Raw genomic sequence first — 26,670 nt, forward strand, 5'->3', positions numbered from 1 at the left:
TCTGTTGCCGGATCTTCCGGCGTCTGGGGCCAGATATTACAACGACAATTGTTACTTCCTGTGAGAAATAGGGCTGTGCTGTGTGGCAAAATGCCGACAACTTTAGTTTTCAAGTTTTTAGCTGCTGTTATTTTTAATTTTGTGATCTCTGTGCACACACTAGAAGTTGATTTAACGGTAGATGTCAAACCGGGTCACGAAGAGTGTTTTTATGAGGAGATTAAGAAGCCAACGAGTTTTGAAATTGAATACCAGGTAGGTAAGGGTTAAATCTTGGCCCTTGATGACTATTTGTATCTTTAAATCCCCATACTCGCCCCAAAATGTTCGATGGATGTCTGGTTATTAGCATATTTGTTTGCCTACACGCTGCTACGATATGCAAACACAATATTTAACACATGTATTAGAAGTATGACATGCACAACAAACTCGACGATTTGGAAATGGGATGAAAATTTAAAAGATAAACTTCAAACTTTCTTATTCTTCTCTTTATGAAATTGACTCATCGTGAATGTAAATATTCAACTATTCAAAGTATGTTGTGTTTATGTTTAATTAGTAATAGATATACCATACATTTTTAACTGTTTTGTGGTGTTGAGACAGTGTGAATTATTCCATGGTTTGGTTCACCGACCCCAGTGTAGCGTTTCTCGCTAGCTGTTACTGTGGGTTGCTGGTGATGCTGCAGAGAAAAAACACTACAGATATTTTGTAGGACATTTCTTGGCAATTACCGCCACATATATTGTAGTAAGCGATTGGTATAACGTACAGCTATAATATATTCATCTTCGACGACATGCAAGTGAAGGGCAATATATACGTCATCGCGCATGCAAGTTTGGTCCAGGTGGTTCATGCCCGTCACCGCCAGGACCACCACACTGGGTTTAACCTCGCTAATAGAAGTCGAGTTAGGTTATCTTGGTTTGTGAATTCCTAATCATGGTATAATTTACACGACACTACAACCTATGATTTAGCTATTAAATTGTTCGAATATAAACAATATATCAAAGTTTTGGCACATTTAACCCCATGGAACCCCAAGGATACACAAAAGAATCCCTAGGAATCCCAAGGATACCTCAGTAATACAAATTAATATCATATGATGTCATAGTTTAACTGTCATTATTCATTATCTTACCATTGTTGTTTTAAAAAAGTTTCCCTACACATTACTGTGCCTCTTCTTGAGAATTTATTACATTACGTAACACGTTATGTAACAAATAATCACAGGCCTGCTATTGTACATAATGACATTCTTAGTTGCTATATACATGTATATATCTTGGTAGGGAACTTAAATACATGGTTACTTATTTTTTTTTAATTCTTTGCCAGGTTATAGATGGAGGTGACCTAGACATTAACTTTATGGTGACATCCCCTCACGGTAGAATAATGGTGTCTGAGCTGATGAAAAGTGATGCTGTTCACAAGTAAGAGAGATTCACTTAACGACTTTTTGCAGATATATAGGGGAAAATTTAAATGTAAAGACATAAAGTGAAATATCTGATCATGACATGGAGTTTTTCTTCAGTTTAGAACTGTCATGAAAACATGAAAGTCTAATTGATCTGCCAAAGTTGTAATATTTGATATTTTAAGATTTTTATCCTTGGGCCTAAAAAAAAAAGTTTGTGTCTGCCTTCATGCTAATAAAAGTAGTGTCGTTTGGTCAGAATTAAAAAAAAAAATTTCTTATTTTTTTTCTTTATTGCATTATGTAGTTAGCAATATAAGTGCCAGTTTGATAATGACACTGCTGATTGTCATAAACTGAGAACTACTTTTTATATTTTATATCAAGTTTAAACAACACACGAATTCTTATGATACATGATGCATGTATAAACAACAAACACTGGCATGGTCTTTCTTGCAAAGTTTATTACGGGAAGCCATTGTCTACTTTCACTTTAAAAAAATAAAAAATGATCGTATATATATGATTCTTCCTCCGAGTGCCAGCGATGAGAGAATTATTGCTATCTTCAGCATGTGGAGACATACAGCCATCAGTTACACCGATTTGAAGAGAACAACTGTTGAAGTGTTTTTGTGACCAAAATTTCATTAATTTTTTTTACCAAATTAGATAAAAATGGAAATTGACGAACTTCAGTCAAAAATCCTTTAAAAAAGTTTAAAGTAGACGGTAAAAGCTAGGGTTAGTCGGGAAAGCGGAAAGAAACAAATTTTTTCTTTGGCCTTAGTTGTTTATTTATCTTGAAATCAAAGATTGGTATATCTGTAGATTCCAACCTTCTAAATCAGCAAAAGCACTTCAATTTTATCTCAAACTTTATATAGTTGGTTGTTTAAACTGATTTTAGGCTGGAATCTGATGACCTAGAGTTTGCGTTGACATCTCAATCACCCAGTTTCAGTCCTTTCAATACTTTGATTTCAGACTTGAATTGATGCTTTTCAAAGTCCCTCTGTCAATTTCAATACTCTCAATACTTTGATTTCAGACTTGATGCCGTTGATCTGGGTGTTTACAAGGTTTGCTTTGACAATTCCTTCAGTCACTTTGCTAGAAAGCTAGTCTTCTTTGAAATCATCGCTGGTGATGATGAAGAGGATGAAGATGACGATAAAAAGGACTGGAAGGCGGCCCAAGAGGAGTTAGCCTCCATTGTTGACATGACCCTGGAGGATTTTAAGGTAGGTCTGTTGGCTTTCTTTGTAAGGTATGATCCTTAAGAGACAATTAAACTACTTATCAAATGATCGATTGCTAACTAACTTTAATTAGCCACAATGTAATAAAGTGATTTGCACCACCTATATTTTGAGGCCTATGTAGACATTCAGACAAACAGAGATGTTAATAGACTTTACAAATATATATGAAGGGGTTCCCATGAAGCTTGCAAAATTTTCTCACTTGCAAATAAAAAAAATGTTTTACATTACTTTATTTTATATCTCACGAAATTATGATGCAAATTGACCTTCAGTATCACAACATCATGTTTATAATATTTATACAGTGTTTTCAAGCCATTTGATTTCAATATTTTAAAAACAGATTCATTTACCTGGTATTTCTTGAATTTGATTCCAGGAATCATAACTTTTCATTGTCTGCTATCTATCAATTTCCTGTAGTTCTTGGTGAAGCTATTCTGTTACTGCAATTTTATGAAAAGGCTTTCCATCCATAGCAATAAAGCGTACCAATTTTTATAGCCAGATATATTCAGTTACATCCGAAAGCAATCACCATTGTGTCTAATTGACCTCTGAAATTTCATACCGCTGATATTACTTTTCCTTCAGAAACTGCTGGATAATGTGAACAATAATCTGGACAAGGCTCGCTCTGATCAACAGGTGCTCCGGAACTTTGAGGCACGGGATCGGAACACGCAGGAGAACAACTTCCAGCGGGTGAACTTCCTGTCGGGCGTTCAGGTGTTCATCATGCTGTCCGTGGCCTTGACCCAGGTCCTACTCATCAGGAGTTTGTTCGACGACAGAAAGAAAGTACAAATGAGGGCCAGCACATGATGAAAAGTTCCAGTTAGATTGTACGGATTTAGAAAGCTGTTTCATGTGGTGTGGTCATGTTTGATTGATACAAATTAGCGAGGAGGATGTACTATTTTTCTGTGTTTCTATTGTTACAATAATTTAAATGTTACATTACCTGTAGTTACATTACCTGTAGTCAGGTATGAATTACTCAAGTGAATCTTGAACAAGATTTTTTTGGGGCACTTTTATTTATATTTTTTTTTGCTTGCAATTCAGCATTCTCTAATTGATTTTTCTATACCCCCCCTTTTTATAGAAATTTACAATGTTTTTACCACCATATATTAATTATTGATAAGTAACTGATCCATAGAAATAATATAACAAGCTGCTTATGGTGTAATAGGAATGACAAGCAAATGACTGTCTTATTGCTTAGTTAAAAAACCTCATACTTCTGTATCCACTCGTGAGTGAACAAATGGATCATTTGATCTGATTAATTTTAGATGAATCGCACAAGTAAATGAGAAATGTGGAAATTAAGATACAATGTACTGGTAGTAGATACCGGTAATAGTCCAATTTTTTTTATACAGTCCACAAAGTTTTGTCTCACATGTGCACTGATTTCTTACTAATATGTTTGGTTTAGTAGATTTAGAGACACCAATCTTCTTCCTGAAGTTAGTCCCATCTCTTGTAGTTTTCCCTCCAGTCAGCCTCATAATGTGTGAATATTTTTTATACAGATACTTTACATCTATGAATACTTTATATACAGATACTTCAAATACTTTATATACAGACACTTCACATCTATTCTTTTCTAAATGTGAAATCTGTGAGTGCTGCTGTAAATTCTTGCTGTGCAATTTCTGTTTGTTTTCTACTTATTCTTTGTCCATCTATGCAAACAACATGAACAAACTTTTGACTTTTTTAAACTGTTCAGAATATGTTGTCAGTTTTTTACACCGATACTTGGAAGAGTGGTAAGTTTTAGTCATGTGTATAAATGTTTAAATGGTACTTGTTAATTTCTGGTATGAGAGATATAAGATACAGGATGTTTAGTGTTTGTGTATCTATAATGTTTGTATCCATCAAAATTATATTATGATTGTTAACATTAACATACATTTATGAGTTTAAGGTCAGTGGTTCAAACCCCTAGTGGTAGATTGTAACAGTCTACCCCAGACAACTGTTAGAGTCCTACATTAAGTGCTCTCTAAGTCTAACTAAAACTTGTTTACAGGTTTATTAAGCTTGACTCTCGGTTACTCAAGCCATTAACTTCTTTACATAGAACTGACACTATAGTAAATTTTCCCAGATTGTCCAAAACCTAAAACAAAAGTCTGTTTTGTGTTAAAAGATCATTTTTCAAGATTATCATTCATTTATGGGCATAAAGGGTACCCATAATAGCAATAAATTTTTTAGAATGATTCTAAATAATCTGTCATGCAATGAAGGGATTCCATAATACATGTACATTGTACATTGTATTTCATGGATGAACTAATCATGAATAAAAACTGGACTTATTTCATCATTAGGTCACAAATTGTAATTTCTCTGTTTCCACGTAGAAGGGAAATCCGTGATTAAACACCCTCTGTGTTTTACTTCATTTTGCTGTCTATATCCTGAGAATAAATGTATGTACTTTTGTGCTATATTCAGCTGTTCTCTGTATTCATTATATTATTGTGATCTTCTGTCATTTTCCACCACATTTTTTTTATTATTTTCCTGATCACTCCCCAGCAGTCTTGCTGTTTTGTAGAGAATAGTCACCTTGTTTGTCTACTTGAGGACTGTATATTATAATTATGATAATCTACACCTAGTGTTTAGTTGATTTGTAGAGAATAGTCACCTTGTTTGTCTACTTGAGGACTGTATTATATAATTATGATAATCTACACCTAGTGTTTAGTTGATTGATAGCTGTAGTTATTCCTCTCAGTGATGTTTACTGTAGTGCATTGCATATGTAAGGCTATACAACCATGTTTCAGGGTTGTCTCTAAAAGTTGAAGTAGATGGTAGAAATAAAAAAGTAGAAGGGGGGGTCTAGGGGTCTTGCATATAGCTACATTGTGTTGAAATGCAATAATAGCCGGGTAATTAAGGCATTATAGGCGGGGGATTTCCCCACCTCCCGGGTCTTAGAGACAACCCTGATGTTTACTGCTATGTTTTATATGATGTGATCAACAATAAGGCATTCGACCTTTGACCTCAGACTCTATACCTGCTGTAGCTCAGTATGTGATCAATGATCCTCGGTTCTGCCTGTCAAACAGACTGTGAGATAGATTGTTTGATAGGAGGACCACTTTAAAAGTAGATGTACCTTTCTTGATATACAATATACTAGAATATATATAATGAACACCATTTTTTTGACCAACGTTTTCTTTACTGATATGTTTTATATGATTAATATTCCCCGATTCTTTCTTTCAAACTGATTGTAAGCAGTGGCGTCGGAAGGAAATTGAAAGGGGGGGGCTATACTGTAAACCCCCCCTCCCCCCCCCCCCCCCCCCCCCGAAAAAAAAGATGGGGCCCTCCCCCAGCCCCCTCCCCCAGTTTTGACGTCTATGGTAAGATCACTTGCTTAAAATGATTGGAGAATCACAATTATAAGCAGATGTATTTCTCTTTAATTTCTTGCACAATGTACTAGAACATATGATAGACAACATTTTTTGATTTTTTACCAACTTTTTAAAAAAATTGTGTACTGTCCTGTCCGTGACAGCTCTTTTACAGTATTATACATGAACCTCTATGCAATATTCACTGTTCCTTTTCTATCCTCTGTGACCTTGAACTTTATGAAGTAGATGAACAAATCCTGAGAATTGAACGTCTTCTGCAAGTGCTGAATGTTTTCATACATCATTTTTTTCTGTGATCAATAATAAAATTAGAAAAAATCGAATGAATTTGTTCTACCTTAAAGGGCAAGGCCTGAAATAGGCTTCTGAATGAATAATGTTAGTCACATAGAAAATCTTATAAATAGTTAAATAGACTTATTAACGGGCTTAAAATTTAGCAGTTTGAAGAAATTATTGGGAAGTTTGTTCGGGATTAAAAAAATCACTTAAAGTTTATTAAAGATGAAGACGATGAGTGGATAAGGCGTGTTAAACGCTTACAAACGGACGGATAAGGTACCAAAAAAATTCAAATATCAATAAATCTGATAACCAACAAATATTTGAAATATCATCGATTTAACACTTCAAAATATTTAATACTTGGAATATGTTGATTTAAACTGTCGTATACGTATCAAAATCTCCAAATAGTGTCATATTTTAGAACTCCAATGGCTTTAATTTTATAAAGTGGGTCTGTGCTACATTATTTGAGGTCTGTGGGTTCGATACCACAAAAGGAATTTTTTTTCTCACCGCGTTATAAAAATATCCAAAACTGAATCCATGTATTGTTAGAAAGTGTGCTTTTGCAAGCTTGTATTGAAACATTATCAAATAGATTGAACTGGAAAAAAAATGAAATTTGAAATTGTATTTTACGACTTAACCATATGGGTCTTTGCGCTATCTAACCCTCTCCCCCACCTTTCAATTTTTACGAAATTAAGTGATTTGGTTTAAATCGCCAAATTAATTAACAATTAAAGTGTAGCATCACGCAAAAATAATTCACTTTACGGTATATTTCAGAACCAGAGAACCCTTTGTGTAAGCTCTATGGATAAAAAAAAAGAACCCGTGCAGTGTTAGCAACGAGGGAATCGAAATTGTCGTAGTTCCAGCAGTTGATTATTATTGTAACATACGTACGTTCCAACAGGTCGTTACTTCTACCAACTGATTTTTTTGGTTCAATACCCTGGTCTCTGTCTTGATTTCGTGATATCACAACATCAAGAATCTCGATCATTAAAGGTGATTTTTCTGAAAACCAAGAGTACAACGATTGAAAGAAACAGAGCAAGTAGCAGATGAATCTGTAAAAATCAATTACTTATCCCACCTCTTATAAGTTTGAGAGGAACAGCATTCATTTTTTTAAAACAAAATACTTTTCTAAAAAATGGGGGGGGGGGGGGGGGTCTTGTTCTATATTTTGAGTATGTGAGTGGCCTTCCAGAATTGGAAGTTTTTGATGTGCATATTAGTATATAAACTAAATAAGATATTCATAAATATCCATGGATCTATCGATCAATAAATCTATGGATAGAATTTTCATTAACAATCAGCTACATGAATCTCTTTCCATTCTAAACATGATCAATTGATGATGAAGTGATTGGTCTCTACAGCCCACCTCTGAGATCGAATCGCCACAAACACCTGTCCTATCTTGCTAATGTGGTTAAATGGTTAAATCTTTTAAGTTTATATAAAAAAAAAACACTGATAAAAACTATCTATAGAAACGTAGAAACAAGGTGTCATTCATCACTCGTCATGATAGATAGCCTTAAATACACGCGGAAAGTTACAAGTCATCTGTAAAATTAATGCAATTACAAAATTATCGTTCTTGTGGGAAAAATCATTCCTCGAAATGTCGAACCTACTTGTGTGTGGAATTCTAGTTTTATTCATAAATATGGTGAGCTTTGTTTTAATAATACCACACTTCACCCATTTGTTAAATTTTGCTTTCTTTCAATTGAATCAAACATTAAGTTGACATAACACGATTTTGGTCATTCATCGACAGACAGTGGTGTCGGCCCAGGGTCGGGCCCGGGGGAGAGGGGTCCGGTCTGTGGTGCCGGTGTGGACGTGGCCCCGTGGAGTGGTGCCGTACGAGATTCCCGGGGACTTTGGTAATGTTTTAATCCTGTAATGACCTCGAACATTTTTACAGACGTTACCTTTAATTCCGGGGACATAAAACTTAAAATGAGCTGAAGTTTGATCCCAAGCTTCTTTTTACAAGAAGAATATATTGCGGAAATGTCAGACCGAGATCAAAACTGAGCTCGTTTGCACTATGACCTGTTTAACTAGATATCAAAATCTCATGGTAATTAAAGTGACAGATTTTGATTTTCATTGCGCAATTAATTCTTCAATTTTTGAAATACCTACAAACGTGCTATTTGATTACTTTAAAAGGTTACAAAATTATAGGAGTTAAACCCTTGAAGCGTTCAGAAAAAACGTAATATATTCCAAACTAGGTCAAAGCTAAATTTAATACACTTTGATTAATCAAATGTCCTTAAAAACTATTTGTTTTATTAAAAATGGCATCGTAACACTTTTACTGAAGGCGTTATTATGCCTTTTTGCTCCATTTTATCGCGTTTATACACCTTTTGAAAAGGGGTTTGAAGTCTTTCTTTTAATGATAAATTACGCTTTTCCCCCGCGTTGTCGCATCTTTTTCGTAATACTTTCATACTTTCGTAATATACAGTACGTTCAGATTACCGATATCTTTTATTGGTCGGATTTGCTGTTATTACAGATGAACCATCCAAGGCGCTAATAAAAGTCGCAATGAAGAGGTGGGAGAGACAGACCTGCGTCCGATTTGTCCCTCACTCTGAGCATGCGAAATCGGAGGCATACATAAAGTTATACAAATCGAAAAATTCGTAAGTAAGTCAAAATTAATCTATATCAGACTAGGAATTAATTTCAGGTTTACTAAAACAGGCAAATATTAACACTGAAACAGCAATTTTCATTTATAAGTCTTACTGTTTAAAAAAAATCTTATAGGATATATAGGCCAGTGACCGACTACTAGTATTTGATGTAATATACATTTGATATACTCTTGCCAGTAGCTGTAGCAAGACTTACGTTCTTATTAGTTTTTCCCTAAGATTTTCGAGGGAGGCCCATTTATCTAGATACTAATAGTACCCATTTCTTGTAAGAAATGCATCACACCTCCATATTTGTGGGAGGAAGGAAAGCTTTATAAAATTTATTAAAAGTCATAGATGTAAAAAATGTCAATTAAGAAGAGGAGAATTCGACATATTTTTTCGACAAGTTTTTCTCTCGTCTGTTCTACAAAAAGACTAATAGTTTTATCCAACCTTTACTAGTGATTCAAACTGATAAGGTAGTGTATAGAAATGGAATAAAGGACAATGTAAACATTGAACCGAAAACAGCATGTAGCATATAGCAATCATACACATTCCGTCTTTAAAGCATAAATTCCGCATATAGAAATTAGACACATCCTGTATACCCCAGACAATTATCTCACCACACTGGCACAGTAAAGTTATTAACCACTTTTTAACTTACTTATAGGCATCATTTACTTGAAATTCACGTTCAAAGCTCCATTGCTTTCAATGAGACACGATTTGTATGGAATTAAGGAGTAAAAATCATTCTTTGAGTATATTATAAAGTGATTATTTTGGTTAGGGCGTGGTCTATTCAGTTAAAGCCCGAAGGGACTTTTTGTTTCGTAACCTCTTTTGACAGTTGTTTTTAGACACAATATGAAGTTAAATGTTTAGTACCCTGTTTCGACAGTTGCTTTTCAGACATTGGTAGGAATCCCACCCAGCAACCTCAACTACTCGGGCTCAGTGACGGCTGCATGGGGGTAAGTCTTAGGCGACACACGTGCATGCAGACATGCACATAGCAAAAGGGGTGGTGAGCGTCCATTTTAAAATTCTTACATGACTTAAGGAATAATTGTGCAGCCCTTCATTTTTTGTATCGCCCATCCACTTTGAGAACGATGCTACGTGTCTGGAATCCGCATTGTCATTGATCCTACTTACTTATCCAACTAGTTTATAAATATGTTAACTTTTAGATACCTTCAATTGTCCATGAACTCGGACACGCCCTCGGGATGATCCATCCGATGTCACGTGATGATCGGGACCAGTACATCACGCTACGGGCCGAAAATATAAACAACGGATCCGACCGGAACTTCCTGAGCATATCAGATCGAGGCTACATGTATTTTACCTACGGCGTACCGTACGACTACAAAAGCATAATGCACTATAATGCTAAGGTGATTGACCCTTATGTCAGTATATTGAAGATCTTTCAATGATTAAATCACCTACAAACCAACAAAAGATTTACACAAAATTTTTAACTTTAGATTCTTCCTCTCTTGTAGATTTGGTCAAAGAACGGAAATGATACCATGGTAACTGTAGCACCAGAATTCCAGACCATCATTGGAACGGCTGACGACGTCAGTTTTAGAGACAACCTGTACATCAACAGGGCCTATCTGTGTTCATGTAGGTATAAGTTTTAGAGACATTCTGTACACACCATAGGACGTATAGATCTGTGCAGTGTGGATATAGTTTTTTGACAAACTGCACAACAACAGTGCCTCTCTATACATTTGTTGGTAAAGATTTCTTTAATTTTTTTTTACATGCTGTAAAATTTTCAGGTTTTACACACATGCTATCTTTTAATATTTGCGAAGCTCCTACATTTAACTTTATATTTCTTTCTCAAAAGGCTAATAATGGCAAAAGTATAACTGCCTCCATATATCTTTATTAAAAGCTAAAGTTTCTTATTTGAGGAGCTAGGTTATTTTAGAAAGAATAGATTGATGCTACATCTTTTCCCTTTGTCCTAAAAAGGTCTACGTATAACAGCACATTATAGTAATAAAAGTACATATATTACAGCACATTATAGTAATATAAATACTACATCGCCTTTTAGTAATATAAGTTCATTGTATTACAACACTCTTTATTCATTTTAGTAATATAAGTATTACAGTACATTTTAGTAATATTATCATCACAATACATTTTATTAATATAAGTATTACAGTACATTTTAGTAATAGAAGTATTACAGTACATTTTTGTAATATTATCATCACAGTACATTTTAGTTATAGAAGTATTACAATTCATTTTATTAATATAAGTATTACAGTACATTTTAGTAATAGAAGTATTACAGTACATTTTTGTAATATTATCATCACAGTACATTTTAGTTATAGAAGTATTACAATTCATTTTAATAATATAAGTATTACAGTACATTTTAGTAATATGAGTATTACAGTGCATTTTAGTTATATAAGAACATTGTATTACAACATTCTCTAGTATTATAATCATTACAGTACATTTTAGAAATGTAAGTATTACAGTACATTTTAGTAATATAATCATTACAGTACATTTTAGAAATGTAAGTATTACAGTACATTTTAGTAATATAATCATTACAGTACATTTTAGTAATAGAAGTATTACAGTACATTTTAGTAATATAATCAGCATAGTACATTTTAGTTATAGAAGTGTTACAATTCATTTTAGTAATATAAGTATTACAGTACATTTTAGTAATATAAGTATTACAGTACATTTTAGTAATATAAGCATTACAGTACATTTTAGTAATATAATCATTACAGTACATTTTAGTAATATAAGTATTACAGTACATTTTAGTAATATAATCATTACAGTACATTTTAGTAATATAAGTATTACAGTACATTTTAGTAATATAAGCATTACAGCACACTTTAGCAATAAATGTATTACAGCACACTTTAATCATATAAATAATACGGTACATTTCACAAACTAGGGCAGTGTCCCTGGATGCGGTGTGAGAACGGGGGAGTGGCGTCAGGGACCCCGTGTAGGTGCGTCTGTCCCGATGGTTACCATGGAAACTACTGCGAAAAGCGCCTTCCTGGAGTGAACAGAAGTGAGATATATATTATTTGATAGAGGACTTTTTTTCGGGATTTCAAAAAACCCATGTCTATTAATAAATGTTCCTTTTGTTTTCCGAAAAATGATGAGAAAAATTAGGCATTTGTAGTACTGGTACTTATATACTTATTGTTACAACATTTTGAATAGGGGGTGAAGTAGGACATACATTGTTTTTAGACAGAAAATACACATGCTTATGTTTTAGCAACCTAGTCATAAACATGGTCATGTTGATAAAAAATGTAAACTGCCATCTTGTTTGATCTTAAAAATGTACACGATTGTGTATAATGATTAAAAAATTGCATACAATTATTTTTGATGATTAAAAAGGTATTTGATCATCCACAACGAATAGAATATATTCACAATCATGTAAAACGATAAAATATATAAACTTTCCAGTACAATGAATAAATACTGTATACATAAACGATCGTATAAAATGGTTAAAAAATGTATATGATCATCTCTAATAATTGATATATTTACACGATTCTGAATAATGATATGAAAATATACACTTTCGGCTAAAATGAATAAAAAATGTACAGAATCATGTTTAATGATTAAACAATGTACATGTACACGGTGATGTTAAATGATCAAAAGGTAATGAATACTGATTTTACTAAACAAAAACCCTATTGTGCATTATTTCCCTTTCTGTACAGTTGTTGACTGGACATGCCGTACAGGGTGGTTCTACAGGGCCGGGACGTGTTACAGATTCCTGTCCCACGCCACAGTGCCCTGGAAAACGGCGCACGATCTCTGTCAACAGAACAGTGGGCAGCTTCCGGTCATCACAGACACAGAACTGATGGTGCAAAAAAATCTTTATTAATTAGAGCTGAATCTAAACTTCTTATTTAAAGTCATATTCGAGTTTTTATCCTTTGCACCCACTTTATTTTGCAATTTTCTACATGTACCTATATAATATTTCGTTGATAATAATTATTAATCGAAATCGAGGGTTTGAAGAAAACTCAAACAAATCCAACAGAGTTATACTCGAGAAACAGAAGCAAAGACGAGGTCCTAATGTATCTCCTAATTTTTTTTCGCACGCGAATAAATTTGGTTTAAAGTATAAAACCCACTGATATTGCAGTGAAACTTTACTTTTCCTATCAGTCTTAAGTGAAAAGGTCATACAGGAAACGTGTAAATCATCCATTTCATGTTTTTAGAGATTAACTGGAGAACTTGTTCTCGAGGACAGAGAGTTGTCATCAGCTAAAACTTTCTGGCTAGGGCTACAACTTAATACGACTTCCGGTCTATACACGTGGACGGACGGAAGTGAGCTCAAACACCCTGAATGGTAAATATAGTAACGTCTGCACTCAAATTATATCTCAATCATGAATGTCTTAAGTGTAATAAACTATGAAAACAAATAACTGAGATGCATCTTAATTATAGGATTGTCAATCCAGGAGAGCTCTCTTCCGACCGCGCATGCGCTGTTTTCAACGGGACTGCCATAACTGTGACGAGCTGTGGACTCAAACCAGATAACGGGGTGCTCTGCGTGGCGCCTTTTGGTATGTATGTTTGTTCATTTCAGGTCAGTTGGTTCTGTCTTGAATTTTGACACTAAAATTGTTTATTACCTAGAATCCGGATCATCATGTATTGTTCTACTTGTTTGTCATTCTCACTGCTATCATAATAAAAGGAATTGGCGAGAATTTTTTTTAAAATAATATTTTTTCAAATAAAATTCTTAAAAGTTTAGTCTTCGACAATAAAAGTAAAAGTCGAAGAAATTACTGAATTATAGACTTAGTTTTTTTTTTCGAAACGTACTTTTTAGGATATAAGCCTTGCGTGGCCATTTCTTTGCTGTCTAGGGCAGTTACGATGAGAATGAAAAACAAAATAATCTTTAGTTGTCTTTTGAACAGATCCGTCATGCGGTGGAGTATTTTATCTAACGAACAGAGGCGTGGAAGTGACGTCACCAAATTACCCAGATCTCCATCCACCGGATATCACGTGTCAGTACGTTTTCAAGGTAAGCAAACTTTTGAACTTGGTCACACCTGAACATCTCTGTCAATTATACTTTAAAGGTGCCGTAAACAACAGCTGCTTGCAGAATATCTTTTTAGTGACAATCATTAGTCGGTAATGAACGTACTGCATTGTCAGAAGAACGCCATTATCTTTCGTGGAATGTTCTATATGTGTTCAATTACAATTTTATTTCAAAAAAACAATTCTGAAAATTCATACAAATGCACAAATGTACTTGTGGAAGCATGTACTTAGATGCAAAATGACAATGCAGATGATTTAAGAAGTATTATGGACTGTAAAATAGCAACTGTATGCTATATGTTAGGGCTCATGTGGACATGGTAACTAACGCATTTTAAAAAATAACGCACTACTATTTTTTGTTTAAAGTGCGTAAATTTTAGGATCAAGTCAACGCACTTTGAAAAGAAAATCAATGCCTGTTAACATAGTCAATATCAACAAAAATAAATTTTAATACTTGAAAAATTGAGATTTTAAAAATACAAGAAATAAATATTTTTACCTTATCAGGTAAATAGGATATGAAACAGAATTTTGTTGAAAATGTGATTAACATTTTTTCGATTCATACGTTTTCTCGTAAACACACGTATTAAACAAGTGATTTATATCATCAACATTGGACCGAATAGTCATTAATTCATCATCAATAAATAAAAGCTGACAGTATGGTTATAAACACTGGAACTGCTGTCAATATGAACGGGGAGATGACACCCAAAGGTACAGTCCAAGTGAATCTCAAGTACATCATTTTAATTGGTTCAGCAAAAGGTACCTAATTCGTCGCCATTCTTTTCCAAACATTGTTATTTAGCAAGCAAAAGTAAACGTAGAATAATTGAAAAAGGAGGAATCTTTGCATGGATGAAGTACAGTGATGTTATTTAAAATGAGCCGACCAAAGTTTGATTCTTCAATGACATGAGACAAAATTGTAAAGTTCTGTAGGAGAAAAAAAAAAACTTTAATGACATCATCTTTATTCTAATATTAATATAAGGAATGACAACTTCATGATAGTGGTGTGTAACTGCATCAAGTGTAGCATGTGAAAAGTATGTCATTTGTGTAACATATCTCTGAAATAGTACAATAGAATATTAGACATACAGCTTTGATATTACATGTACATATAGCAATGTCAGGGCTGTGCAATTACAAAATTTGGCCACAAAGTTACTAGCCCAAGATTCAAAGTTACTAGTCAGACTATTGTCTGACATGTCAACATTTCATTTTTTTTAAAAACCTAAATTTTATGTACATAAAGTAATAATGTTTTCTCCTGTATGATAATAGTATATATTTACATTTTCCAGTGTCTTTGCCTGTGATAACACACAACTTTTGTACTATACGAGGGTTGTCCCAAAATAATGTAGACAGGACACATAATTTAAAATCTGTTCACTGTAATTTCATTAGACTTCTATGTTTTCTTCAATGACTCTTTGGCAAACAATACTGAAAAATTCAAATCTGTACACTATTTATCTCTCGAGAAAATGAATAATTCGTAACAACAAGTTTTGTCAGGCGGCGCAATGTGCGACGTCGAAAATTTCCAATTTTACGTTGTTGCTAAACCCTCCACATCGTTTACGATAACATTAACGTTTTATTTCCGAAAATGTCTCAGAAAAAGATATTATCTTTGAACATGTACCCTGAGTGCACATTCAACATATATTTTAGTTTAGTTTTTTTAAAAATATTTTCTAAGTACAAACGATCTGTCGGCTCCAAACTTGCCCTGTATTACTTGTTGTCTAACGTCCGTCTTGTCGAAATATGTCGTTCAGCATTTTGACGTCCATTGATATCGTTCGGGTTTTTCTTTTTTCCACTTAATGTCATCATACTTGTTTAAATATTTTCAATGTTGTTTAAGTACATATTCACAAAACGCATTTCTATCGATTTTGTTAATTTCATTTACTCCAAAGCCGCTTAGGATTTATTTCATGGTCCTTACAAAATTGTATCAGTTACTGATGCGCCGCCTTAAACGCTGACATCATCATTTTATTACGAGTTAACTTTTCAACTTGTCACACAACGCGCTATAAAATATTTAAAAGTTTTGTTATTGCCAAAACATTTTCTAAGTAAATAATAGAATTGTTATCAAATATCAATGTATGTTTTATTTGAATTTATTCATTCGAAGTACTTTTCATCGCAATTTTCATTTCATTGTCTTGATTTTACCTTTTTGTTTTTGATATTGCGCCGCATGTCGAATTTCTGATCTAACATGCTTTCATTTCACTAATTTAATCTCAAACAATATTTGATTTTAAAACATTATTTGAATGCAAATTTCATGAACCCTTTGTGGCACAAATTTCAACTTCCTTTGTCTTCAATTAACTGAATAACGCCACTTGTCTACGCTATTTTGGGACAACCCTCGTATAACCCATAATACAAATGACGCCAAAACGAGGCGCCAGCGGGGTTTGCTTATTAGTATTTAAATATATAATCGTACGATTGCTTAAAATTATATAAATATAAGTAATAAGGAATCATTCTTTGAATATTATGAGATGATAATTTCGGTCGCGGTGTGATCAAATCTATCATAAAGCCCTTCGGGCTTTATTGGATTTGATCACACCCCGCCCGAAATTATCACCTCATAATACTCAAAGAATGATTCCTTATTCCTTATTTAATTATTAATATACAAAATATTTATTACTTTCATGTTTTCTGCAGTTAAAAAATATTCAACTTCATTGATCTCACATTTTATTTACAAAATTGGTTTGGGTGTTTATATGTGAGAAAACTCAATAATAACATTGTGAATGTGAACAGACTCTATAAAATCACTGAAACTATATGTGTGCATGTATTTTATCCTGTTGAATTAGGCAGGTCACTTTAAAATGTGTTCATGAGAATTGTTACTGCAGAAATTTATAATATCTCTAATACATCTCTCTCTCTCTCTCTCTGTAAAATTAATTTTTAATGCCAATTCAACACAAAAAGAAAGGGAATCATTTTACAGTGATGTACTTGAAAACAGCTGCACAGGTAACTATCGAAGCCATGTTCAGTGAGGTGTGACTATCTCGTCTAGCCACTGGTCAACACTGTCGGTAAAACTTCAAAGTATGAAACTTACAGCAGAGTGTTTGTAGAAGCTTCTCTGAAGAATGTAGCACGAGAAAAAGATGCGTAAGAAATTTTTAGGCTATCATGACACAAAAAGAGCAGATTTTATGCCTCTGTGATAACAATGACGATACACTTTTTCTACTAGAAAAAAATTGCTGTCGGGAAGAAAAAAAAGATCTTTTTTGTAATTTTATTTTTTTTCTAAAAACTCGGAAAACCGAGCGGCGGGTTTGTAAACCTAAAAATAAAAAAATGCTGGCCTAGAGGATATTTGGCATTTCCTACCGAAAGAAAAGAACTCGTATTCCTATAGAATTTGAACAAAACTCCCAGGTCTTTAAAATCCGATAGAAATTCTATTGGAAAACAATCTGAAACAAATTCCTGCAAGAAATAATTCTTTCCTACAGGAAATATAATTCCTATACGATTTTTACAAAATCATATATGAGGTTTTCAATGTTTCCTGTAGGATAGGTAGTTCTCCTTTGGAATTTTTTTATTTTCCAATGGAATATCAATTTTTTAAAGGTAAATTTCTCACCTAAGAGATGAACTATACTATAAACAAAAATGGTTACATGTATATATTCTTTAAACAAAGGTCCATCATATATGGATTTTTACGAAACTGCATCTTAAGCGGGTCAAATATCCTGCTCAGTGTCACACACACCATAGTACCATCTTTTTATGCAGACGACGTAAATGTAATCCCCTTCAATGTCAACAGATTAAAGGAATCCACGAACTATTTTAATAATCAAAAACTTCGTCTCATTAAACAAGAGGCCCATGGGGCCACATCGCTCACCTGAGCAACAATGGACGTTCAAAAGATATTGTGTCATATGGTCCCTCGGTAGAAAAACAAAAAATAAATATTGTAAAGTATTCGAATTTTACACTATTTTGTATACATATAATCTTTGACATTGTACCTTCATGAAATATTATTTTTTACCAGAATAAGAAATTTCTACGCAAGATATAAAACTAAATATTTGGTAGAGGTATACTGTAAAGTTGTTAACTTCCAAATCCCTATATTTTCGTTCTGCCCCCCCCCCCCCCCCCCCCACTTTGTAAAGCGATCAAAATATATGAGAGCATATAGGTACATTTTTTTCATCAACTACTAAGTACTTACTAGTTATTGTATTAAAAAAAAATAAAATTTATTGTTTTTTATTTTAAAAACCCTACATGTATAGATGTGAAGAAGAAAATTGTACCTCAATGTGCTCAATTCATCAAATTAAAAACATTCAAAAAATTTATTTGTCTTCTCCATTATAATTAAATGACTGTTATTTACTTCGCGTACAAACCAGAATAATTTTCCGCTGTGATATTCTTAGGAATAGCGATAATTACTTTATCCCCACAACAGAAATGTGTCAGAAATATGGAAACTGTTTTAAAGATGTCGTTTTTATTCACTCGTGTCTGAAAAACTATCAAAACTGATGTAGATTTCACATTATTTATTGTATAAAGAGAGGGCCCCAGAGAGTAGATATATACAGAATACTAGTATCATTCTTTTATTTTGTTTGTACAAGTATTAAACATACTCTAATTCATAAAAATTTTCTAATGTTCAACCAAAATTTCAGCGTCAATTGTAGAATTATAAGCAGGATACAGAGCTCCAATTCGCCTAGGTTTGATTCATATTTTGTTCACATGAGTTTATTACATTCAGCTTATGATTTTTAACTTGGTATTTCCTATTCAGCATTTAAAATGGAAAAAAAGAATGGCCTAAGATTTTATATTCTTTTATTCACTCAAGACCAGTTCACTGGTATTTGAGGTTCAAAATCAGTTTATACAAATGTACACAAACACAGTGAAGGATCACATGTACAGTAAGAGTAATAATGATGAAAAAATGTTAAGTTTACAATACAATAAGATGTTAAAGTTGGTTTCTGAACGAACAGACTTTGAAAATTTTCTTAATAAATATTGATAAATTTTTTACTTTTTTAATCTTTAGTTTTTAAGATCTGTGTACAAACATAGAATTGTGAGCAAATCTCTGTATCTTGCTTATAATTTGAAGCTTAACACTCAAATATGGTTAGTAAATAGAAATTGAAAACAATTAAACACAAGAAACATTCACTATAACAAATAAAGAACACAATTTATTTTTTTCGAAATGAATCATATATATACATGTATATACCTACATATTTCCGTCAGCAATGCCAAACTTCATTTAAACTGAATAAACTCGAGAAAATGCCGAGCATCGCAACAAAACCTATTTCATTAATCTACCATTACGCAAAAGATAATGCCGATCGAATTACCGATAGAATGAATTGTATTTCATTATTTTTTGATACATCAGATTTTGCTCAATTTGCGCAGGTAAACAGTTAACTGTTTGATTTACCAAAGTCTCTGTTTGATTTGATACGTAAAAATCACGAAATAATTAATACAGACGATAGTTCCCAGGTTACAAGCAGAAATAATGAAAACGAAACGAAAATCGGAACAAGCTAACACCAACGTCATGTGTGAAAACTGTCAACGCATTGAAATATTTAGCCTCAATTTACTTCACAAAATCGGCAACAATATATTTTGCATGTTTCAAAAATTTCCCTTCATACGCGAACTGTTGCACAACAAGCGAATTCATTAGTCAGATCGACCCTTTTTCGTATAATGTCATGGCTGCTTTAAACAAAGAACCTCGTTTTAGAAGTATGGAATACGAGTCTAGGTAAAATGGGTATGCAAACCCGGGCCGTGGCAAAATAAAAGCCAAGGCAGATCGACAATCGTCAATTCCAAATACGCATTATTTTGCAGCAATATTTACAGCGAATACAAATATACTAGTCCATCAAATATCCTGAAATTTTAATGAGATTGGCAGATTAATAACTGCCAATCTTTGTTTTGCCCAGACCAAATCTTGCCTACCCATTTTACCGGATGCCGGATTACCGGATGCCGAACCCGAAGCTATTAAACAGATTAAAACACGCATTTCCTTTATTATTATTTTCGTAATAACTCAGATTTGAAACAGAATTAGCACTTAATTTTTGCAATTTATATTTTCCTTCCCATAAGGATAATTTATGCTAAACTACGTTGAATTGGAATCAATAGTTCTTGAGAAGAAGATTTTTAAAAATGCACCCCCCTTTTTCTACAGTTTCAAGGTTTTCTCCGCTTTGAATACAGATCGGACTTTTATTTTTGCAATTTATATTCGCCCTCACATAAGGATGCTTTGTGCCAAATTTGGTTGAAATTGGATAAGCGGATTTAGAGAAGAAGTTCAAAATGTAAAAAGTTTACAGACGGACAGACAGACAGACGGACAGACGGACGACGGACAAAATGTGATCAGAATAGCTCACTTGAGCTTTCAGCTCAGGTGAGCTAAAAACAATAATCATCCGAGCAAGATAGAACAAATCAGAATAAATACCTGGCTGTATATTGGTATTTGCTGCTAGGCCTCGCGGTGAAATGATCTTTTGATATACAAAACATAAAAATATAAAAGCATTTACAATTCTGTTTTATCTTCATGTATTGGATGTATTCCTCCTCTTTTCAATATAACTGTGAAAGTTAAAAATAAAATAAGGACAGACACGCAATATTTTTTTTTTCGTAATTTATGTTTTAATATTCCTAACATTTACATACATGTATCCATTTTGAATTATGAACTACATCTATTTTAAAAAATTGCATTTTCCACCGACATATAAAAAAAACACCTTTCTTCCTCGGTAAAATGTGATATTTGAAAATGATACATTGAATCATATATGTTTCAATAAATATGCCATTTAGACAATGTTATAGAGAAAACAAGTCTGCCGGGCTTAGATTTATTGAAGAAATAAATTGAAAAGAGAGTTAACCGTGCCCTGTTGTGATGGCGATGGGCGTTTATTGAAATAAACTCGGTGAAAAGTTGAGTGCTTCCTTCTAAAAAAAAAGAAAGGCCTTTACTATAGAGCTTTCTCTATTTTTTGAGTTTACTTGTTTTATATAGACAAGAACTACATCTTCGCTCAATTTAAGTACAATCATATGTTATTTATATATCCTTAGAGGGATTGTGTGCACCGTTAAAGTTTTGTTCATATGAAATTCGGTATATCATAAAAACAGAAAAACTTAATAGTAAAGGGCTTCCTTTTTAGCTCACCTGAGCTGAAAGCTCAAGTGAGCTATTCTGATCACTTTTTGTCCGTCGTCCGTCCGTCCGTCCGTCCGTCCGTCTGTCCGTCCGTCTGTCTGTCCGTCTGTAAACTTTTTACATTTTGAACTTCTTCTCTAAAACCGCTTATCCAATTTCAACCAAATTTGGCACAAAGCATCCTTATGGGAGGGCGAATATAAATTGCAGAAATAAAAGTCAGATCTGTATTCAAAGCGGAGAAAACCTTGAAACTGTAAAAAAAGGGGGGTGCATTTTAAAAAATCTTCTTCTCAAGAACTACTGATTCCAATTCAACGTTGTTTAGCATAAATTATCCTTATGGGAAGGAAAATATAAATTGCAAAAATTAAGGTCTAATTATGTTTCAAATCTGAGTTATTACGAAAATAATAATAAAGGAAAGGCGTGTTTCAATCAGTTTAATAGCTTCGGATTCGGCATTCGGTAAAATGGGTAGACAAGACTTGGCCTAGGCAAAACAAAAGATTGGCAGTTATTAATCTGCCAATCTCATTAAAATTTCAGGATATTTGATGGACCAGTATATTTGTATTTGCTGTAAATATTGCTGCAAAATAATGCGTATTTGGAATTGACGATTGCCGATCTGCCCCGGCTTTTATTTTGCCACGGCCCAGGTTTGCGTACCCATTTTACCAAGACTCGTATTCCATACATCTAAAACGAGGTTCTTTGTTTAAAGCAGCCATGACATTATACGAAAAAGGGTCGATCTGACTATGATGAATTTGCTTGTTGTGCAACAGTTCGCGTTTTGAAACATGCAAAATGTATTTGTGCCGATTTTGTGAAGTAAATTGAGGCTAAATATTTCAATGCGTTGACAGTTTTCACACATGACGTTGGTGTTAGCTTGTTCTGATTTTCGTTTCGTTTTCATTATTTATGCTTTGTAACTGGGAACTATCGTCTGTATTTCGTGATTTTTACGTATCAAATCAAACAGAGACTTCGGTAAATCAAACAGTTAACTGTTTACCTGCGCAAATTAAGCAAAATCTGATGTATCAAAAAAGTACTGAAATACAATTCATTCTATCGGTAATTCGGCATTATATTTTGCGTAATGGAATATTAATGCAATAGGTTTTGTTGAGATGCTCGGCATTTTCTCGAGTTTATTCAGTTTAAATAGAGTTTGATATCGCTGTCGGAAATATGTAGGTATATACATGTACATGTATATATATGATTCATTTTGAAAAAATAAATTGTGTTCTTTATTTGTTATAGTGCATGTTTCTTGTGTTTTAATTGTTTACAATTTCTATTTACTAACCATATTTGAGTGTTAAGCTTCGAATTATAAGCAAGATACAGAGATTTGCTCACAATTCTATGTTTGTACACAGATCTTAAAAACTAAAGATTAAAAAACTAAAAAAAAATTCAATATTTATTAAGAAAATTTTCAAAGTCTCTTCTTCCAGAAACCAACTTTAACAACTTATTGCATTGTAAACTTAACCTTTTTTAGCTCACCTGAGCCAAAGTCTTCTCAAAAACTATTAGGCCAGGAAAGCTCAAATTTGAGTGGAAGCATCCTCAGATAGTGTAGATTCAAGTTTGTTCAAATCATGGTTCCCGGGGGTAGGGTGGGGCCACAATAGGGGGATCATGTTTTACATAAGAATATATAGAGAACATCTTTAAAAATCTTCTCAAAAACTATTAGGCCAGAAAAGTTCAAATTGAAATGAAAGCATCCTCAGGTAGTGTAGATTCAAGTTTGTTCAAATCATGATCCCCGGGGGTAGGGTGGGGCCACAATTGGGAGATCAAGTTTTACATAGGAATATATTGAGAAAATCTTTTAAAAATCTTCTTCTCAAAAATATTTGGCCAAGAAATCTCAAATTGGCATGTAACCATCCTTAGGAAGTGTAGATTCAAGTTTGTTCAAATCATGGTCCCTGGGGGTAGGGCGGGGTCACAATGGGGGATGAATTTTTATAGATAGAGAAAATCTTTAAAAGTCTTCTTCTCAAAATTATTAGGCCAGGAAAGCCCAAATTTGAGTGGAAGCATCCCCAGATCGTATAGATTCAAGTTTGTTTAAATAATAGTCCAGGGGTAGGGTGAGGCCACAATGGGGGATGAATTTTTACTTAGGAATATATAGAGAAAATCTTTAAAAATCTTCTTTTTAAAGAATTTTTGGCCAGAAAGGGTTTAAACTTGTGTAGAGGCATCCTCGGGTAGTGTAAATTCAAGTTTGCAAAATCACAGTCCCTAGTGGTAGGGCGGGACCGTGATGGCGGTTTGAATTTTTACATAGGAATATGAAGAGAAAATCTTTAAAACTATTCTGGGAAAGTGTTCGGTTCAAAACTCAGTACTTAGTGTGAAAGCAAAGGTTATGCAGATTTAAGTCTGATGAAACCATGATTCCCTAGAGAAAAATGGGGCCATGAAATGGGGGGAGGGGGGGTATATAGGAATAGAGACAAATCTTCTTACAGGTACAACAACAAAAGGGGCTTGGTATTTACCAAAAAATAAGAGGTTGATAAAAATTGGCAGATTTTCAATTTATTTTAGCAAGATCTACTGTACTCAGTTGTCAAGATATTTTGATACTGTAATGCTAATTTGATCAGAATTAAGGCAATTGTTGCTCAGGTGAGCGATGTGGCCCCTGGGCCTCTTGTTTTTATAAGGTAGGGATGAGCACACAAGTATCACTCGGTCACCCTTCTCCGTGCTTCTTACAACACTGCAAAACGTTTCAATGACTTAGTCGAGAAATTCAACAAACATTCGGTCCAAACCACTGTCTCTCGGAAAAATGAAACGTTCTTCTTTAGAATCTGATAAGAAAATGAAATTCTTCGGAAACTCCAAATGGTTAATACATTAAACCAGAGCTAAAATCAATTTTTACATCAATATTTCAGTCAAGATTATCCCATCTACGAAAATAGCTATAAAACATGTTATTCATTTCACTTCCGAGGCTAAAAATATAGTGTCAGAAACTTTGTTGAGAAACTCTTTTTTATGAACGAATAGATATGATTTAACGATTGTTTTTCATGAGTACAAATCAGAATGGTTGTGTAAGTTTAAACGATTCATCTAAGCTTGCAATGATAAATTTATTCAAAACGCACGATGACTTTTTGTGCTCATACGCAGTGATCAGGTTTAGCATGTTACTGAAAAAATAAAGGTCACAGATTTCCAATGCAAACATAAGGGAAAATCTACACTGAATGTAAAATGATATTTTAAACATTTGGTTAACACTTAACATGTACTAAATGTCATTGACTATGTATGTTTAACAAATCACAAAATATAAATATCTTGTATTGCAGAGTCAAATTTCAATTGATTTTCTACATGATTTTATCAAAGAAATTTTGCATTTTCCTCATTGTCGACAAATAACTGAATATTTATATTCATAGAGACAATTTGGTGTTTTTTTTTTGTATCAAGAGTGTTCTTTATTTACCATGTGCATATATGGAAAATGTAGCAAAAGTTGCTCTTGACAAGTTGTATACAACATGTATGGCCGTGTTAACCTACCTGTAAAGTTATCTCCCCAGATATCCGGAAACAATAGAATAGAGATTACCTTCAAGGATTTCCTCCTGGAATACTCCAACAATTGTCAATCAGACTCCCTGGAGGTTCAACTGGAGACAGATGTATCTATCCCCGGGAAAAGGTAAGAGAGAGAGAGAGAGAGAGAGAGAGAGAGAGAGAGAGAGAGAGTAAGAGAGAGAGAGAGGGGGGAATATGAAGTAGGCTGTGCATTTATGCATACTTGTTACAAGCAGAAAAAAGATTATTTATGATTTGTTGATGTGTTTTAATACATGTTACACAAAGGTGATAGATCAACCACCTCACTTGAATTTCAAACCCTGATTGAATAAATTCTCATCAAATCAAAAGCCAGAATTAAAAATAAAAAGTTACATGACTGATTCACCAGGTTCCTTATTCCGTTAAAATGCAAAACAAACGCACCTTTTCGCATTCTATAAATAATGAAAACTACATGAGATGATATGGATTGCCTTTGGAATGAAAAGCGATCCGTGTGAGGAGATGGATTTCATAAATGAAAATCCTGTTCATTATACTTTGTACTTTGTTTTGGTGACAAGGAGGACAAAAACTGTTTCATATCTTACTGAAATTCGTCAAAATGATTAATTACAGTTTGGTGTTATGTAGATTTTTTCGAATGCATAATATAGATGTATAGCGATAAGGATTACAGTCTATATTAACAATGCTTAATAAGTACTGAGTGATTGCTTCATATGTATTCTCAGGTACTGTGGCTCGGAGCTGACCAACACAACCCTGGTGTCAAAGGGTAACTTCGCAATCGTCACTCTGAGGACAGATGCCAGGAACCATGGCCGGGGATTCCAGCTGACCGCTAATCCCGTACAGAGCCGCGCGCGTAGCATCTCAGACCATTTCATGAATATTCCAATTTCGTTTTGGAAAAAACTGTTCGAAGTTCCTGGCCGATTTGGCCTCGGTTAATTGATATCTGTTTATATGAACTGATTTTTTTACATTATCTAATCTTGATTATATATACGAAATACATGCTTGATTAACTTGTTTCAGATGCGACCACAACTGAATTACTTATAGTTTAAACAATGATAGAAAAATAGCGTGTCTGTTATAAGTTTATTATCTAAAGCATTTTTTTTGTCTTGTCATGTACTGGGGTTGAAATTGTAATATGGTATATAATGTGTATTGTACGATATCACATAAGTAAAAAAGATTCGATTCAAATAGTGAAAGAGCATTTCATCCCTTCAAAGAAATTGTCAAAAATTTCAATTTCTGAATCCATTTTTAAAAAGCATCACGGTTGCTAATTCAGGTAGACCACCTAAGCACTGGCTGACGGCTGAACCAAGGGCATACTTGTAACGACGTCCATATAATAACTTTTTAAGATTTAGAAAATGAAAAATGGTTCTTCTGTCAGGTAGAGGCGTTAAAGAGTGCATAG

General features: G+C 33.6%; 2 protein-coding genes and 1 long non-coding RNA gene across 3 annotated transcripts; 2 read left to right on the top strand and 1 right to left on the bottom strand.

The window, feature by feature from the left end:
* Positions 1-45: 45 nt before the first annotated feature.
* Positions 46-6,469, top strand: LOC105319884 (transmembrane emp24 domain-containing protein 1). Its single transcript, XM_011417609.4, has 4 exons — positions 46-255; positions 1,360-1,457; positions 2,499-2,691; positions 3,310-6,469. Exons 1-4 carry the CDS (start codon positions 91-93, stop codon positions 3,538-3,540), a joined length of 687 nt encoding a protein of 228 aa, XP_011415911.2. The 5' UTR covers positions 46-90; the 3' UTR covers positions 3,541-6,469.
* On the bottom strand, positions 6,295-10,461 carry LOC109617580 (uncharacterized). The gene is made up of 3 exons (XR_002198670.3): positions 10,325-10,461; positions 7,344-7,457; positions 6,295-6,436 (listed from the first exon to the last, which is right to left on the bottom strand). It is a non-coding gene; the product is annotated as an uncharacterized lncRNA (long non-coding RNA).
* LOC105319885 (protein SpAN) lies at positions 7,938-26,282 on the top strand. The gene is made up of 13 exons (XM_034447375.2): positions 7,938-8,124; positions 8,236-8,344; positions 8,992-9,121; positions 10,029-10,101; positions 10,321-10,530; positions 10,642-10,768; positions 12,108-12,230; positions 12,916-13,067; positions 13,438-13,571; positions 13,673-13,794; positions 14,158-14,267; positions 25,226-25,347; positions 25,964-26,282. Exons 1-13 carry the CDS (start codon positions 8,077-8,079, stop codon positions 26,181-26,183), a joined length of 1,680 nt encoding a protein of 559 aa, XP_034303266.2. The 5' UTR covers positions 7,938-8,076; the 3' UTR covers positions 26,184-26,282.
* The last annotated feature ends 388 nt before the right edge of the window (positions 26,283-26,670 follow it).

This window comes from Magallana gigas, chromosome 5 (genome assembly GCF_963853765.1).
Source record: "Magallana gigas chromosome 5, xbMagGiga1.1, whole genome shotgun sequence".
Classification (NCBI taxonomy): domain Eukaryota; kingdom Metazoa; phylum Mollusca; class Bivalvia; order Ostreida; family Ostreidae; genus Magallana; species Magallana gigas.